Consider the following 19,880-nt stretch of genomic DNA (forward strand, 5'->3'; position numbering starts at 1 on the left):
TTTATGTCCACCCTAAACTCATATGTGGAAACCTAATCCCTAGTGTGATGGCATTTGGAGGGTGGGGCCTTCTAGTGATTAGGTCATGAAGGTGGAGCCCTCCTGAATGGAATTAGTGCCCTTATAAGGGACACCTCAGAGAGTTCAGTTGCTCCTTCCCCATTGTGAGTACACTGTGAAAAGACAGCTGTCTGTGAGCCAGGAAGCAGGTACCCGATCTGCAAGTGCATTGATCTTGGACTTCCCAGCCTCCAGAATTGTGGGAAATAAATTTCTGTGGTTTAAAATCCACCAGTCTGTGGTAATCTGTTATAACATCCTAAATGGACTAAGGCAGTATTGTTGACTAGTTTTCTTGTATGTGAGCTAGAGACATTCTTTTCATCTTAGGTCTTTTTGTAAACCTAAGGGATGTGTTAATCAGCATTAATGCACAGACTACCATGTCTCATTGCTTAACTAATTAGTTGTCTTTAGGGTACTCAGGTTCCAAGCTCAATCAATATTGTGATAATGAATGTAATCATTGCAATTATTGACCCATATTGAGCATATTTTGTTATTCTCTGTTAACTGATAGTTTGCTATTACAAAAGGAGTGACTAAAGTTTGTGTAGACAGTATTTGCAGGAAAAAATGTAATTGAATTTAAAGTCTCAGATTGCAGTGATAGTTCTCAGGATGTTGTTTAAGCCTAGATCTTTATTTTTTAAAAAAGTTTGTTGCATAGTTTTCAAAATATAACAATTTATTTTAAAGATAAACATTCCAGGTTTGTAATGACATATAAACTTGTATATTTAGATCATTAAGGCAATCTATTAATATTTACATTACTATATTCCCACAGCATTGCTAAGTGCAACACACACACACACAAACATGTAGTCATTGCTAAAGGAACTTAAATTTCTAAAGGTATGTTCCTTGCTTGAGGAGCAAAAAATTCATTTTTTTAACAAAAACAAGATTATTTAGTTATTGTATGTGATTTTTTAATGTTTCTAATAAAAATACCTTCAAAACTTTAAGCCTTATTTTCCTTATAAATAATTCTTTGGAAAGTGTTTTTTAATTTAACTTTATTCTTTGCAGTACATATTTATTAGGTACCTAGTATGTGCTACATGCTAGGCTTGGTGCTGAGGATGCAAAACTATAGAGCACTTGTGCAGTCTTCCTCTTTCTCCTGTGCCTCTGCCAAGAAAAAAAAAATTGTCAGAAGTCTGAATCAGTAAAAGCATCAACAGTATGTTTACTTAAAACCTTTATAAAATTTCTCCCATTATGAAAGTAACAACAGTACATGTACATTGCAGAAAACATCAAAAAGTTATTTCAGTTCAATTGATAAAATACTTATTTATTGACTGCGTCCTACAAGCTAGTCACTGTGCTATGTACTTAGTATGTGGCATGAGGAAGACAGATGGTCTCACATTTAAAGAAAGTATAGTGCTCTGGGAAATGGATATTAAACAAATTATTACAGGTAATTTTCAAGGTATAAAACAGAAAAAAAATACTCTAAATCTTACCATCTAGCAATGATCACTATTACCATATTAATGGATTTTCCTGTTTTTATACTGTGCCCATAATTTCCATTTTATTTAATATTGTAAAATACATATTAGTTGCCTAGTAATTACTTATGCAGATGTAATTTATTAAATCCTTACTATATTTTTGAACGTTTAGATTGTTTCCATTACTTAACCAACTTTACTTAAGTATAAGCTACATACAGTAAAATGTACTCACTTTAAGTATACATAACTTATATGACTTTTGACAAACATCTATGCATGTAGTCCCCATTACATAAAGATGCAGAACATTTCCACTGCCACAAAAAGTTCTGCTATGCCTCTTTGCAGTCAGTCTTCCCTGTCTCATTCTGTCATCTCCTGCTCCTATACCTGGCCCTAGGCAACTACTGATCTGCTTTCTGACACTAAAGATTTGATTTACCTATTCTAAAATTTCACAGGAATGGATTCATACAATATGTACTCTTTTATGTCTGTTTCTATTTCTTTTGCTCAGCCTAATGTTTTTGAGATTATCTGTGTCTCAGTAGTTTGTTCCTTCATTGCTGAGTTATGAGCATGCTATATCAATGTTTTTTAATCTGTCCTGCTTTTGGTGTACGTTTGGATTGTTTCCAGTCATTGCCTACTATGAATAAAGCTGATATGCACATACATGTACAAGTTTTCTTTTTTCTTGGCTAAATACTGGGGAGTATAATTGTTGAGTTTATAATAAGCATATATTTACATTTTGAAAAATTCCCAAACTGTTTTCCAAAGTAGTTGTGTCATTTTGCATTCCCAGTATCAATGCCACAAGAATTCTAGTTGTTCCATATCCACACCAACTCTTGGTATGGTCAGTCTTTTTAATTTTAGTCATTCTAATGTGTATATAGAAGTATATTATTGCAGTTGGTTTTGAGTTGCATTTTTCTGATGACTAATGATATTAAATATATTTTCACATATTGGCCATTTGCATACATTTTTTTTTACCTGTATGTTCAAATATTTTGTCTCTTTATTAATTGGGTTATCTTATTATTGAATTATAACAGTTCTTTATATATTCTGGTTACAAATAGTTTGCCAAATGTATGTATTATAAATAGTTCCTCTCAGACTGTACCTTGCCTTTTCATTGTCTCAGTGATATTTTCTGAGCAACAGAAGTTTTAAATTTTGAAATCCAATTTATCAGTTTGTCTTCTTTGGTTTTTTTAAAATACTATCTAAGAAATCTTTGTCTATCATGGATGACAAATATTTTCTCCTATATTTCCTTTTATAACTTTTATAATTGTGCTATTACATTTAGGTTTATGATTTTTTTTTATTTTTATGTATGCTGTAAACTAAGGATTGAAGTTCATTTTTTATCCCATGTGGATATTTGGTTATTCCAGAATCTATTGTTGAAAAGTCTATCCTTTGCTCCATTGAATGACCTTGACACCTTTGGCAAAAATCAGTTTGACATATGTGTGTGTCCTTTGCTCTAACACTAATACTGCTGCACTATAGAGGCAGTATCCTCAAGGACTCTAGTGGGTGCAACATTTCTTAAGAAGTTTTTCCATTTTGCCTGGTGAGAACAAAAAGTATTTTTAGCTCTATGAGCCTGTGATTTTTTTCACCTGATTCTTTCCAATGGCTCTTTTCCCTGACCTCAGAATTTTCCTCATATACATGTGCTGATTAGTAAGACTCAGAGGCAGTTCATTGCAGGTCCCTGGAGCCCTCCTCTTTGTGGTTCTCTGCCTCATGAATTATAGCTACTTTGGTCTCCCCAGTCTCTGAACTCTCTATCCTTCAAGGATTCCACAGGTTCTGTTTCGGTTTTCTTTCCCTGTGTTACATTCTGGATGGTCGCTCCAGGCAGCAAGCTGGAACAACCATAATTACCACCTTGTTTCCCTTTTCTTTGGAGTCACTGTACCTTGAAGCCTAATGCTTAATGTTTGAAAATCCTTGTTTTATTTATTTTATATCATGGTCAAAACAGAAGTCTCTAACCTTTATACTTTACGGATATTTCCACTGGATGCAAAATTTTAGGATGTGTTTTTTTTCTTTCAGCAATTTGGACATATTGTTCCATTGTCCTTTCACTTATATAGTTTCTGAGGAGAAGTCTGGGGAAATTCTCCTATTTGTTCTTCTATATGTATTATTTTTTTTTTCCCTTCAGAATTTTTTAAAGATTTTCTGTCACCGTTTTTTCAGCAATTTTAGTGTGATCTGACTGGTTATGTTCTGAGTATTCATGCATGTTTGTGAGTTTTCATCTCACTGAGTTTTGTTGAAATACCTAGTCTGTGCATTTATCTTTTTTATCCTAGTTTGGAAAAATTTAGGCATTATTTTGCAGATGTTTCCCTCTCCTTTTCAGGATCTGCTGTTATCCATATGTTAGACTCCTTGACACTGTCCAAGAGGTTGCTGAGATTTTTTTTTTCAGGTGCAATTTATATAGTTTTCTTCTGCTATGATTTCTTGTTCATTTGTCTTTTCTCTTGCAGTGTCTAATCTGTTGTTAATCCCATCTAGTGAAATTTTTATTCAGATATTCTATGTTTCATCTTTAAACGTCCTATTTATTTCTATTTCCCATTATCTCTTCTTTATGTTCCTATACTGCTTTAAAGTTACTGTCTATTAATTCCATCATCTCTTATTTTTGAGGTCTGTGTCTAATGACTGACTTTTTTATTGGTGATGGGTCATACTTTTCTGCATCTTCTTATGTCTAGTAATTGTTGATTGTATACTAGATACTTTGATTTTACTTGAGTGTTTAGATTTTGTTATCTTCCTTCAAAGAGTGTTACATATTGTTCTGGAGAGCAGTTATTTGCAAATATGATATTTTACACTCTTGTTTGTTAGCTTTGTTATTGTATGGTTTAGCTTTTACTCTGACTTCTTTGAAATATCTACTGAATGCCTGTGTGTTCAATAATGACACTCTTCTGACTTTTCTCCAAAGTTAAGCAAATATTGTGGCACCATTTATGAAATGGTCATTTTTTTCCCATGTACTTCATATCCTTATGTGTAATCATCAACTTTACCATATTCTAAATTTTTATGAAGTAACCTATTTCTGGCCACCTGATTTCATTGATATTTCTTTTAATTTGTATGCCTATTCCATATGAATTGTAGCTTTATAGTATCTCTCAATTTCTTCAGACAGAAGTTTTCTTGAGAGCATTAATATGTTGAGCAAAAATCTTCTGTTTCAATAATATCTTGGCTCATCTCACTCATTTTTTATGAAAGAGTCACATACCATTTCTACTTTTATATTCTCTTCTTAGCCCACCTAAGTATGACATCTTTTCCCTGAAAGGTAACATATGACCTAATTCCTATGCCTGGTAAATGTTAATTTCCTTCCTGAAACTTTCTTTTCCTTTATTCTTCAGGTATTCTTTCTGTTTGTATTTCTTTTAGGACTCTATCTTAATATGCTGTTCTGCTTCTTTTTCCTGTCCTTATGTGCAGTCATACCCTAAAATTCTGACCTTAACTCTATTTTCAGTTTCTACTAAATTTCTGGGGTATACCTTGCTTCCTTGGTGTCAATAGTATCCTTTATATAAATGACTCACACATCTACCTTTATACCCTTTGGTCCCATAGTTCTGAAGCTGTGCTATCAAGTTCTTATTTAAATGTCAACAGGTCAAAATAAAGTCCATTGCTCCTCTGTCCCCATCCCCATTCTTTTCCTTTTCACTGCTGGCAGCAACACCCACTCAGCCATCCTTAGGGAAACTTCAACACTGTTGCTCTCTGCCTTTGCCCAAATGGTGCAAGCTAGTTCCCTCTGGAATATTGACTCTCTTGAAAGGTCTGTTACTAGCACTAATGTTCCTCAGAAGCTCTTATCCAGCTCAAATGTTACTTCTTATATTATCAAACATACTTATTCACTTCTTTAAGTGTGCTTTCTATTTTATAACTACATATTTTTAGTGTATTTATATATCTGGTTGTTCTAACCAAATAGTGCTATTCTTTCAGATTGGTACCTTTTCCTCTCATTTTGTCTGCAGCTTTTTCACAATGCTTGTACTGAATTGGTGTTCAGTAAGTTTTGTTGCACTTTGTGAATTGTTTACCTGACTACTGTAGTCTCAGATTTTTTTAATTGATTCTCTAGTTGCTGCCAGAGTTGTCTACTTAAAATTATGCTAATTTTTTTTGGACTTCCCTGGTGGCACAGTGGTTAAGAATCCTCCTGCCAATGCAGGGGACATGTGTTCAAGCCCTGGTCCAGGAAGATCCCACATGCCGCGGAGCAGCTAAGCCCGTGTGCCACAACTACTAAGCCTGCACTCTAGAGCCTGCGAGCCACAACTGCTGAACCCACATACCACACTACTGAAGCCTGTGCACCTAGAGCCCATGCTCCACAACAAGAGAAGCCTGCCCACCACAACAAAGAGTATCCCCCACTTGCCGCAACTAGAGAAAGCCAATGCTCAGCAACAAAGACCCAACACAGCCAAAAATAAATAAATAAAATTATGCTAAATTTTTTCACCCAAATGTCTTTGACACTCCTTATCTACAAAATTAATCTCTAAACCATATCATGGCAGTCAAGGTCCTAAACAATCTGGCCTCATCTTTGTGGGGGTTTTTTTTTGTTGTTTTTTTCTTTTTTTTTGCTTAAGTTCTGTCGTTATCATGAATGTGTATTATTGTTCTTCAGCTACATGCCCTCCCTATGTGTTGTTTCCTTGCCATTACTACTTTTTTTCTTTAGAATTAATTTCTTCTACATACAGCTATTAATTACCTACTATGTTGATGGACTATACTAGGCTGTGGTCAAAATATTAAGGTGGATATTAAGAGGGATTAATTTGTTCCACATACATTTATTAATTACCTACTATGTCGATGTACTATTACTAGGCTATGGTCAAAATATTAAGATGGATAAAACTTGCACTGTTTTGTATGCTTCCCTTATATTCTCCATTTGTGAAAACTCCATCCTTCAAAACGTGAGATACTACCTTATCTGTGAAGTCTCCTCAGATCATTCCAATAAAGATTAATCATACTTTGCCTCTGAAGCATTTTTAATATTAGAATTACAGAATTTCTCGTAGCTCTCTTGTTTTTTATCTGTGCATATATCTCCTTCATCGGGTTGAATTTCTTAAGGTCAGGGATTATGTCTTAATCACCATTATATGCCCTCTTTTTCTCTTCCCAGTGTCCAATAACAGTGACTTTAAAATAATTGATGCTCACTAAATGGAAAGTTGGTTCAAAGCCAAGGTAGAAACTTAGAAGGAATATTCAGAGAAAATTAGGAAAGTTGTAGTACCAAAGCCAAAGAATGTTTATAAGAAGGAGAGAGTAATAAGTGATGTTCTAAGCTCCAGAACGAGAGGTTCTTGGTTATGTTAACAGGAATAAGTTCCATAAAGTAGCAAGGGTAGACATCAGAGGAGAGCAGACTGAGAAATAAATAAAGTTCTTCTCCGTAAGTAACTTTTTTTTAGCTGATATTTTTACAGAAATTGGCTGGAAGACAAATTGAAGATTTATGGTCTAAATAAAGATCTACAAGCCTGCATGTATTATGTTGATTTAGGGAAGATCTATATCTTTTGTATTGTAGATGAGTGGGTACTAGGCTTGACATTTGAAGAAAATTTAGAAATCTAACCACTATTTTCATATCATTAGAAGACTACCATAAATCTGGGTCACAGAGATTCCTTCGTCAAAATTAGTTATATTTTGTATTAAAGGATGACAGAAATCACTTTGACCTAGAAATATTTCAGAATGGTTTTACTGATGATCCATGCTTCTTTCTACTTCCTGTCTTTGTTTGAATGGTAGAGCATTAATGACATGTATGTGCCTGTATAAAATGAATGAATTTTGAAGCATATCCCTGAGTAATTTTATACATTGGCTTGATTTTTGGCATAGTATATTTGGTCATTTATAAGACACATTGAACATTTCTTCAGTCAGAATGCCTTTTATATTTGATGGTGTGTCATAGTTTTAATTGACCTCATTTTTTAATTCTTGGTATTAACATAAAAAGTTGGTGGAGTTGCAATCAACAGCATCTTAGATTTGATAAAATATGACAATATAGTAGAGAGCATTAAAGTTTAGAGACTATCTGCCAAACATTTTAGTTTTACTATAAGTAATGTTGAGTCTGTCTTTTTTGGCAATAGTTACATGATATTACCTCCCTCTCTTTACTATGACAATGGGTTATGCATAAATTTTATCTTAAAATAATAATAAACTCTTAAGTGAAGTTGGAGGTGGGAAAAGGGGAGATGGAATCTATAGAGAACCTCTTTTATGTTACCTTAATTATGATTTGGTGTGTGAGAAACAAATCTCAGTTAACCATAATTCTTATAAATTTGTAGAAGCAGTTTGTAGAAGTAATCCATGTGAAAATATAGTTAATTTCTGATCTTGCAGTCAAGGATACATTGACTGATTGGTTCATTTCTTTAATCAAAGACATGTATTGAGTACCTACTGTGATACTCGGCAGTGTACTCAGCACTGCGAACCATCTTTTGTTGTTCTTGGTAGATTTCTTAATACAGTGAAACAGTACCCAAAAAGGTCAGTAGTCAATTCATAGTGACTGAAACCGGCTCCTTTCTCATATACATTATTGAACTGAGAGCTGAGACAGGCAGTTTCTTAAATAAAGAGGCTGTCTAAATGGAGAGCTGCATGCTTGACCACAGTGAGAAACCAATAAATATTTGTTGACTGTTGTTAACAGGAAATGGATGGGCTTATAGTTTTAAGTGATTACATGAGAAAAGATTGGTGTCATAGTTAATTATTATTGAAATAGGAAGAGTATACCTTGAGAACTATTAGGGGAATAATGGGAGCTTCTCAGTCCATTTTGGGCATTACTAAAATAAATTGAAAATGTAAAGCCTCACAGTTTCTCATTGCAGAAAACATGGATTTAAACATTGAAAACATTTCTAGAGGTATCATGATGAATCAAGAATTGTAGAATTTAACAAGTTCACATAAATAAGGTTCCACAAATCAGCAGTCCTTTCTTTGAAATCAAGGGTAAATCAGATAATTAAGTAGAAATATTACATCTATGCTTATGTGCATTTATTTTAATAAAGTCTCAATACCTAATCCTTGAAAGAGTGAAGCAACAGTATACTGAGGGGGAGATGTAATCTGATGATGCATACTTTTTCCTCTGGTAACTGAAGGTTAAATGGGTAGCAAGCAGAATGCCTTAAACAAGATTGGTATATTGATTAAAGCGCTGATTTAACAGCTCGCAGTCTCCCCTTGGAAACCTGGAAAAGATAAGCCAGCTGCTGTCTAAGAGTGCTCAGTGTCCACTGAGAGTACACTATCTATCATCACAATATGGTGATGAGAGGTGTTTTATGTTTGTGTTAATTTCCCCCACTAAATCAGTAATTATTACAATCCTGTCCCTGCTGTTTACCCTGCAGCTGTTTTTCCATTTGTCGAGAGAGAGGGTGTTCTCTGAGGACCGCACACGTTTCTATGGTGCAGAAATTGTCTCTGCCTTGGACTATCTACATTCCGGAAAGATTGTGTACCGTGATCTCAAGGTAAAAAAGAAAAGTAATCAGAATTTGTTTTTGCAGAGGCTGTAGGGACAAACACAAAGTAATTACAAAGTTACACAGTTTGGAGAAAAGCAGATTTAGTTGGGAAATAAAACCACTCTGTTTAAGAATTTGATTCACTGTATTTGACAGGAAATTTCATTCACTGATAAATGTGTAGTTCTTTTATGTCCAAGTTTTTGACATGCAAAATAAGTTCTTCTTGACTGCTCTGATCAAATATGATCTACCAATAATAGTTTTGTTTTTCTGAAAGTGTAATGAGTAATGTTAAACATCTGATTATAAGTGAAGTAACTTTGCAAGTGACATTTTAAAATAAAATTCATTATTATATTCTAACATCTTGTGATGTATTATGAAGAAACTTTTATAATAAATAAGATTATTTGGGGGAAGGAAAATATTTGATTTGGTATTACATTTTTAGTGGGTTTAAATACCTGAAGCATTTTAATATAGCCTTTTATCAATTTGTTTAGTTTCCATTTTAAAAAGCACTGTATTTGTTTTATCAGTAATAGTGACTTTATTTCTCCAAGTTTCTTTCTGTTAAGACCCTCAGAATAGCTCAGGGATTGGCAAACTTTCTGTGAAGGCCAGGTAGTAAATATTTTAGGCTTTGCTGCTCTTACAGTGTCTTTTGCAACTCCTCAGTGCTGCTGTTCTAGGGTGAAAGCAGCCACAGACAATATGTAAATGAGCGTGTCTGGCTGTACTCCAGTAAAACTTTAATTACAAACACAGGCAGTAGGCAAGATTTCACCCACAGGCCATATTTTGCTGACCCCTGGAGTAACTCATAAAAGGTAGCAGTAATTCTCGTGACACTGTTTTGAATTAGATTGGTCATATTAAGGAAATTTGTACCATGACACACTCTGAACAAGTTCTAAATGTGACCATCTTACTTTCTTAAAAAGTAAATCATATGATAATCTTGACCTATTAAAATGTGACACAGAATTGCTTTATTTATCAAGTATTAGTTCATTTAAAATATGATTTGTAGAGACAGAAGTTATACTAGTCTTTTACAAAATTCTGTTTCTATGAAATAAGGTATATATTTACATATTATAGCACATAATAGAAATCACAATTATCCCCTCACTCCCATTCACTCCTTTTTAAACACCTGTGATTCTTAAGTTATCTAATTATTTAAGCAGTTGTCTAAGTTATTTTAAGATGTTACTATCATATACATTTGTATTATGAATGATCCCTAAGAAGTAACTATCTCAAAAAATATTATTTTACATGATGACAATGAAATATAGTATGTATTTTTTAACATCTTTATTAGAGTATAATTGCTCTACAATGGTGTGTTAGTTTCTGCTTTATAACAAAGTGAATCAGCCATACATATACATATATCCCCATATCTCCTCCCTCTTGCGTCTCCCTCCCACCCTCCCTATCCTATCCCTCTAGGTGGTCACAAAGCACCGAGCTGATCTCCCTGTGCTATGTGGCTGCTTCCCACTAGCTATCGTTTTACATTTGGTAGTGTATATATGTCCATGCCGCTCTCTCACTTTGTCCCAGCTTACCCTTCCCCCTCCCTATGTCCTCAATTCCAAGTCCATTCTCTATGTCTGCGTCTTTATTCCTATCCTGCCCCTAGGTTCTTCAGAACCATTTTTTTTTTTTTAGATTCCATATATATGTGTTAGCATATGGTATTTTTTCTCTTTCTGACTTACTTCACTCTGTATGACAGACTCTAGGTCCATCCACCTCACTACAAATAACTCAGTTTCATTTCTTTTTATGGCTGAGTAATATTCCATTGTATATATGTGCCACATCTTCTTTATTGTTTTATTTCTTTTTTTTTTTTTTTTTTTTTTTTTTTTTTTTTTTCCCGTACGCGGGCCTCTCACTGTTGTGGCCTCTCCCGTTGCGGAGCACAGGCTCCGGATGCGCAGGCTCAGCGGCCATGGCTCACGGGCCCAGCCGCTCCGCGGCATATGGGATCCTCCCAGACCAGGGCACGAACCCGTATCCCCTGCATCGGCAGGCGGACTCTCAACCACTGCGCCACCAGGGAGGCCCTGTTTTATTTCTTAACATATTGATTAAAGAAGCTATAAAATTCTGTTTTTAGGAAAAATGAACTGTGTAACTATATCTATATCAGGGATGATGAACTAAGTGCCCAAATAGACCAGAGATGGATATAAATCAACAATATGATTGTATTTAGCCTGCAGCTTTTTATAGCCAGGAATGGCAGAATTCAGCATCCCTATATCTGATGTCTGAATGGCCAAATAATCCTATAATGTTTAAATGTCTTGAATCCAGAGTTTTAAAAAAGAATTTAGTTATATGGTATGACAAAACATAAGTTATATAGCATTTCCAAATTTACTTAGAAGTAGTTAGCTCTTCTCTGCCTGATCTACTCCCCCCGACCATTCCCACTTTATATTTTATGAATTCTGTTTGTAGGGAGAAGGGGGAGGATTTCCTGGACTTAAGAAAATGAGAATAATTTTGAAGTACTTAGTAATATATCCAAAATGCTTAAAGCTGGAAGATGGAATTATTAGTCTAAAGAAACAAAAGAATACTCACTTGATTGCTAGCATTGATTAAGGAATGATATAATTAGGATGGTTTTGGTCAGTATCTCCACTGATCATTTCTCATTAATGAATCAACATATTGGTACATTGAAGTTCATTTAATGAGTTTTGTTGCTCCATCCTTTCTGATGATGGAATTAAACTAAACTTATTAAGCCGCAGTGCCAATACTTTGTCTATGAATACCAGTCATGTAGTTACCATATAAACAGACCACTAACTTTATTAGACAATTAAGTGGCCTCTGCTCTCTAAATTTATTTACTTTTTAATATAACCTTAAGTTAAAGGTCTCAGTAAATGTATAACATTGGACAGAATCCATGGAACATACACCAAGAAGAATGGATAATATGAAAAGTCAGACATTCAAAATTTATACATGTTGTTTGTTTCCATATTGCACATGATAGAATGAGATCTTTATGTAGAATCATAGAAATTTAGAGCTGACCCATAGTTTACAGCTGAGCTCACTGAAGACTAGAAGCCTAGTAAGGGATTTACTCAAAGTAATGGACTAAGTTGGTGACATAGTCAAGATTATTGGATTCCATGAATCCTAGCTCCAGGTATAATGTTCTTTTTATTATACCATTCTGCCTTTCTAGAGATGAAATGAACTTTAGGTGGGGGAATTCATTGGATTAATTCTAGGAGGTCTTTGTAAATCTAAAATTTGAATAAAGCTGCCAAAGATAAGAGAAGGAATGTTTTAAATATATTTATACAAAATATATTCAAAATAGCATTATCAAAAACTGATTTAGGTACCCACTTTGATTTGTCTCAGATTTGTCTCTGCCTTCTCCTTACTAATGACCTTGTGTTTATTCAAATACAAATCCATCTGAGATACTTATGGTAGCTGCACCTCTCAAGTAAATCAGTACCTGTTTGCCACTGCCCCATTCATCATTAGAGGCAAAGCCTTACTTCATGTGCAATTTAATTTAAGACATTTTATCAGTTCATAGTTCCTAATAACTTGGTGTTCACAGCAACAGATAAATTATTGCAACTTTTGTTGTACTTTAAAAAGTAAGTTTGCATAATTTATCAATACATGTCATGATATTAAATTTTGCTTCAGTAAGGACCCAAATTCTTTGTGATTACTTAGGAAAAACTGATGTTGCTTTATGATAGCATAAAAATTTGAAGAAATCTCTCCTAAGACTGTGTCAGTAGTACAAATTTTTTGAAAACTTCTTTTCTGCTTAGCTCTTTTTTTTTTAAGTATTCAATATAACCTTTCTTTTCAATGACCATGGCCATCCAAGGATAGAATAGGCTGAATTAGGGACATTTGCAAAGGTACTGATACTAGAATTTCATTAAGAATTAATTTCTGGGACTTCCCTGGTGGCGTAGTGGTTAAGAATCCGCCTGCCAATGTAGGGGACACGGGTTCCATCCCTGGTCTGGGAGGATCCCTCATGCTGCGGAGCAACTAAGCTCATGTGCCACAACTACTGAGCCCACGTGCCACAACTACTGAAGCCCACGCACCTGGAGCCCGTGCTCCACAACAAGAGAAGCCACTGCAATGAGAAGCCTGTGCACGACAAGGAAGAGTAGCCCCCGCTCGCCGCAACTAGAGAAAGCCTGTGCACAGCAACAAAGACTCAACACAGCCAAAAATAAATAAATAAATAAATATTTTTTTAAAAAAAAAAAGAACTCATTTCTCCCAAGAGTTTATGACAGGGGGAGGGGCAAGAAAAATGCGTAAATTGCTACTGTATTCTACTTGGGGAAATTTAATCTTGTTTTCTACCTAATCAGAGAATTTAATGGTTAATTTAACCACTTACATTGTTAATGTGAGAAACTGCCAGATAGATTTAGATAATTTCTAAGACTCAGTGATGGCACAAAGGGATGGTTTCAGAGAGCCTTATATCACAGCCCTCGCAATCTTCCTCAGCTCCTAAGTAAACCAGCCGTCTGAATGAAACAGTGTGCTTACTTTACATAGAGAATCTCAAGACACATCCTCTAACTCCCACTTCTAACCAGTCACTCTGGATTCCCTCTTTTATAAAAATTTTAAGCCACTGCTACTAAGAACCCCTTCCACCTCTAACATTAACTTATACTATTGGGCTATGTTACTCAAGTGTAGTAAATTCTTAAATGTAGTCTTTCTTAAACCCCAACCTAGATGGGATCTCTGCTGTTGTATATTGTGAATTCTTTTCCATCTTAGGAAGGTTCAAAGTTTTTCTTTCAGCATTTCAACACACTGTCTTAATTCCATGGTCATTAAGTTCCTGCAGGTCAGCCATGTGACATTTGCAACTTGGATACCCATAAACCTAAATATGCAGTGTGCAGGGGAGGACTTTCTTATTACATTCTTGAGCCTGAGGCAGTCTTGGTACTGATGTAACTGTGCTAAAAAGGGTTTGTAAGAGTGAGTGAAGGGTCTTGTTTTTGGTATTGCTACAGTAGTTGTCAGAGCCCTTAGGAACTGCTATTATCATTCCTTTGTTTAATCACAAAGTGTCAGCCATTTAATTAAAATGATACCTAAAAGATATATATATGTGTGTGTATATTTATCATAGATAGATATTAGAATATATATGAATTGTATATTAGAAAGCTTTTAATAACTTAAAAGTTAAAAACTCTTAAACTTTCTAATAGGAAGAGTTTAATTTTATTCTAGGCACCAGCAAGAGCAGAAAAAGGAGCATAGTGTTTTCTTGCTATAGTTTCTTGTTCACAAAGCACAGAGGATAAAAGATTTCAAAATCTACCAAATCAAGATCCTCTGTCAAATAATGCCTGTCCAATTCAACTGGGTAAAAAATGTTGCCTTTTTTAAATGGAAACTCTAGGATGTCTAATATTTTTGTCTCCTCAAAGTATGAACTATTAGATAACAAACAACCCTCTGATACAAATTGTAAGCATTACCCAGATTTGAATATATAATCTTTTCTTTCAGACTTCCTATTTAACTTCATACATTGCTTTTGCTGGTAGATGCATCCATTAAGCGTAAACATAATGCCCTGCTCTCAATCCTAGATGCTAAGACTGACAGTGGAGATAAAACACATGCATATAAAGTTTTATAATGGAGAGTACCTGAACAGTCAGTTACAGTGTATACATTTTTCCTTTTATGGTTAAGAAAAGGAGGAAGGAAAGCATTAGATTTAGGAGAGAGAACCAAAGAAAGGTGATTTGTAAATATTTTTATTCTTCCTTTACACAGTGGAAGGGTCCCTAAAAATGTTTGATGAAATCTTCTTTATGTTAGTGTCAAATGCACTAAGGAAGTGATTTCCAGGTGTTTTTGATATATCTAAGCCATTGATCTGCTTTGGAAAGATTACCACGTGATTCTGTGCATCCTTCACATTGTGAATCATAACACTGATCGTTCTTATATTTTATGAAAACTTTGTTATGCATCTGCATAAAACTATTATTTATTTTTTAAACCAGACTGGATATTTAATTAGCCCCAATTTATCTTTATACAAGATTAGATTTGGGGATATCATTTTTTTAAGGTGATGTATCTCTGACTGTTGTTCATACTGATGGACAAGTTGTTTTTGTTATTCATGCTCAGCAAAATGACATTTCAGGATGGTGAGAGAAGAAAAATAATTGATGGAAGAAGGTGGACACCATTGTAAAATAACTGGCTCAAAAATTGTAAAATATTTGTTTTGTTTATTCAAAAGAAATTGTTGCATATTAAAAAGTGTTTTTGGGGGGCTTCCCTGGTGGCTCAGTGGTTGAGAGTCCGCCTGCCGATGCAGGGGACACGGGTTCGTGCCCTGGTCCGGGAAGATCCCACATGCCGCGGAGCGGCTGGGCCCGTGAGCCTTGGCCGCTGAGCCTGTGCATCCGGAGCCTGTGCTCCGCAGTGGGAGAGGCCACAACAGTGAGAGGCCCACGTACCGCAAAAAAAAAAGTGTTTTTAATGAAGTCACTGAGCTGACAAAAGTGTTTTATAGGGTTCCATTTCTGAACTTTGCTCTTGTATAGAAGAGCACACACCATTTTGATAATTTATAAATCAGCCATTAAACTCTCCATGTTTAATAAATGATCAATACATTTATTGATTAAGTTCTACATTCAGTATCTTATTTAATTCTCAAAACAATCACATTGGATCGTTACTGTTATTTACTCTGTGTTATAGATGAAGTTGAGGCACATAGATACCAGCAGCACGCACAAGGTTACACAGTAAGAGATAAAACTTGAATTTACGTTTAAGTTCTCTGACTTGACTCCATAATCTTATGCACATTGCTCTCTACTGCCTCCTATGCAATATGCTACCTTATCCCCATTATGGTGACCTTTACCCCATCTCTCACAGTCATCCCGTAGGCTGACCTTATTTCTGACTATATCATTGTAATTAAGCTGATTTATAAAACAAGTAGAATGATCAACTGTCCTGTTTTGCCTAGAACTTCCCCAGTTGTAGAACTTTAAAGTCCTGCATCCGGGGAACACCCCTCAGTTCTAGGTAAACTGGCACTCTTGGTCACTTTCATCCTGTTCCTATTCTTCACTCAAACCCTGTCCCTGCATCTCATTTCATTACTCATCCCTCAACCATTGGTATCTTGGAAATGAGATATGAGATTAGAGAATTAGGTATGAATCGGGATTTTTAAAAATGTATGTACTTATTGGTATTAAAAACCGTATTTATATGTTTTGATACTTCTGTATCTATCCACTTCAAAATAGTCTCGTCAAAATGTGGAGAATTAGCACATTAGCGCATACTATCATGTTTCACTTTGCATGTAAAGCACATAAAGTGAATTGACATAATATACACCAAACACATTTTGTTCAATATTATTATGTATTATTTAACGTTTTTATAAGAATTTTTGTGTATTATAAAAGATATTATAGTATTTTAAGAACTTAATTTGGTTTTGTTTTTATATGTTACAATGTATTCATATGTTAGAACAATAAGCATATTTTTAAAAGTTAAGAAAAGAGCATATATATTTTCATTCAACAAAACAACAGACACTCTAGTGTATACTTCTCTTTCTTGTTATGGCAAGGTAGGAGCAGGAGGAAGAAGGGAGTGTTGTTTGAAAGAGAAGGAAAAAGGGGAGAAAATCAGAAGCAGAAAGAAGAGAAGGGTTTTCAAGGCAGAAAGAGAAGTAGACAGAGATTCTTGACGTTTCTGATTGGTTTCCGTATTTAGAACTTACTGCCATTTGTGGAAATTGGGTTTGATTTTGGGGTCCAGTTAGTAGAGAATCATGAGGAAGATGCAGTGTCTCTGAATTTAGATAAAATAAGAGAACTTTCATTTTTGAAAGGTTTAGCAATACATTTAGGGTTCATTCAGCTCTCTGTAGACAAGTCAAAAACAGACTCACTTCTCTGAAGTCTATGCAGTACATGAAACATATTGAGCGTTGAGTTCAGTTGGGTAGCATATTTAAGTTCTATACTTAAGGACTTACGTGTACTCTGAGCTTTCCTTCACTGAGCACAGCTTGCTTAACTATTTAGTTTCTGGTTTATAAGACACTGGATAATATGACAGAGTATATACCACATCACACTTTATATGATTGTTGTCTGTTTATGTTCTTATATGGAGTTCTATTTTGAATTTGATACTGACTTCAGAGTTTGGGTAGGCACTTTCATACATCATTATGTTAAGGAGTAGAATAATGATCTACTCCTTAAGTAAGTTAATTATTATTCATCCTGCTACTATTTTTTTTTCACGTGTTTTTTGTGAATGCATTTCTGTGTATTCCTTTAGGTTATATCTATATGACTGAGCAAGATTAGGGGCCCCATCTATATATAAGACTATAAGGTTACAGCTCAGAACTCACATGTATCTCTGCATGATGATAATTGTAACTTTAGGTTCAAATTGGAAGAAAAAGATCAGTTATTGTTACTATTTTTAATTGCATTGGCTTTGCACAAACTCTTTTCCCCCTTGCATTTCATAATTTTCGCTTGAGGCAGATGATCTTACTGTTTGGTCACGTCTTCAAGATTGTTCTTTTTGTATTAATGGATTCAAAGATATTCCAACTTTATAATACCTGCGCTATATGTTTTCATTAACTGTTGAATGTTTGACTTAACATATTCTTTTTATGTGTAAAAGGGTTGGTAGTTCTTTATTATAAAGAACTGCAAAAGAGGATATTGCCTTACCTTACAAAACAAGATTTAGGTTTGATTTATAACCACCACCAAAGAAACATTTCTGTAAGTGAATATTTTAGAGTAGCACTAGACTCCCAAGAGAAATGGTTGAAAACCATCTGCATATATCCAGAAGAAGATGCTTGTCTCTTTGGGATTGTTTAGATCACAATTTATTTTAAACAGGAAAAAAGAGGATTAATGTTTGCTTTGGGAAGTTAATTAGGCTTTACTTCTCAGAACTTATACAATAACAGCTCTTACTCTTATGGGTTTAAAAATCAATTATTATTGTGAAGTATTTGATTAAATGTTTCTTATTACACATGAGTTAGGAAGCTACAGGGTTTGTCAGTACTGAAAAGTTCTATTAACTCTGTGTCCTCTTTCCGAAATATCTTAGTCAACATTCAATTATTTTTCAAAAGAGTATTTTCCTATTTTGAAGACTATAGAACAAATTATGTTATCTTTGTTACTACACAGTTGGAGAACTTGATGCTGGATAAAGATGGCCACATAAAAATTACAGATTTTGGACTTTGCAAAGAAGGGATCACAGATGCAGCCACCATGAAGACGTTCTGTGGTACACCAGAATATCTGGCACCAGAGGTAGGCTATGTTTCCATTCATAGAAAAAAATAACACTGATACAATGTTTTGCAAAGTAAACCATTTAAGCATTAAAAAAATAGCAGTGTCTACTACTTTGACCTGGATTTCAACATGAATCAAATCTGTTTTGCTCCCACTTGTTCAACATGGTATTCTAGGGCAAAAATATATATAAGTTAAACTTTATAAACTATATCAGTACAAGGATACTGGTAACTACAATAAAGTCCATTTTTATTTCTTGGCCATGTGTGTTTTATTTCTTGATTATGCCTATTTTATTTCATTTATTAAAATAGAATAAGTGAATGACTACAGCAAGAATGTGAACAGTTTTATAAACCACCTTGGATTTTCCTTAGAAACAAAGAAACAGTGATAATTTGTATTTGTAATAGTGCGGGTTTTCATACTTAGTTATTGGGAAGTATTTCATTGGGAGAGTTAATGAAATGACAGTAGCTATATTTTGGAAATCATGCCAAACCAAAGCAAGCTTCAACTAGTGCCCTCCCCATGCTGAGGATTCAATACTAATTCATTAATTTGTTTATTCAAGCAATTATATATTATTCATCTACTATATACTGGGTATTTTTCTGGGTGGTGTGTTTATATGAACAAGACACAAAGGACCCTGCTCTCAGGGAACTCACTTCTGGTGGAGGGAGACAGAATAAAAAAATATTTATAACAATGTCATGCGATGGAGATGTGTCATGAAGGAAAAGAAGCTAGATAAAGGGAGGTTGTGGTGTGGTGGATGTGTTAGGTAGTGTTCTCATTACTATTACTACAAAACAGACCACTGCAAAACCTAACCATTTTATGTGATTGAAGGTTCTGAGTCAGGACAGCAGGAATGACTGATCCATTGTACACGGGGCACGGCAGGGGGTGACTCTGGTTGGAGGCTGGAATCTGGAAGCTCCCCTCTTTCTGTGTCTGACAGTTAATGCTGGCTCTCAACTGGTACCTTACAGGGCTCTCAAAAGCCTCAGCTTCTCCAAGTGGCCTGGTTTCCTCATACTGGTGGCTTCAGGGTAGCCAGACTATTTTGGCTGTGGGTTCTAAAAGTGAACGTCCTAGGGAACAGTTTAGAAACTGTTTCCATTTTTCTAAAACCTAGCAAACCATGAAGAAATGTTTCATTGGTTTTTGAAAATTTCTCTTCATAGTATATTTTTGAAAATTTTGTTATCACATACCATAAATTCTGCCTTTTAAAGTGCACAGTAGTGGTTTTTAGTATGTTCACAGTTGTG

The 19,880-nt window shown here is 34.7% G+C and overlaps 1 protein-coding gene across 3 annotated transcripts in view; it reads left to right on the plus strand.

Annotated features, from left to right (window-relative positions):
* AKT3 (AKT serine/threonine kinase 3) overlaps window positions 1-19,880 on the plus strand; it is a 391,924-nt gene that overhangs the window by 275,460 nt on the left and 96,584 nt on the right. For all 3 annotated transcript variants that reach the window (XM_082616001.1, XM_082616000.1, XM_082616002.1), the window contains 2 exons: window positions 9,059-9,181; window positions 18,484-18,612. In XM_082616001.1, the coding sequence (XP_082472127.1) occupies window positions 9,059-9,181; window positions 18,484-18,612 (252 nt within the window). The remainder of the gene's footprint in view (window positions 1-9,058; window positions 9,182-18,483; window positions 18,613-19,880) is intronic.

Source organism: Mesoplodon mirus (genome assembly GCF_964341445.2).
Source record: "Mesoplodon mirus genome assembly, chromosome: 3".
Taxonomy (NCBI): domain Eukaryota; kingdom Metazoa; phylum Chordata; class Mammalia; order Artiodactyla; family Ziphiidae; genus Mesoplodon; species Mesoplodon mirus.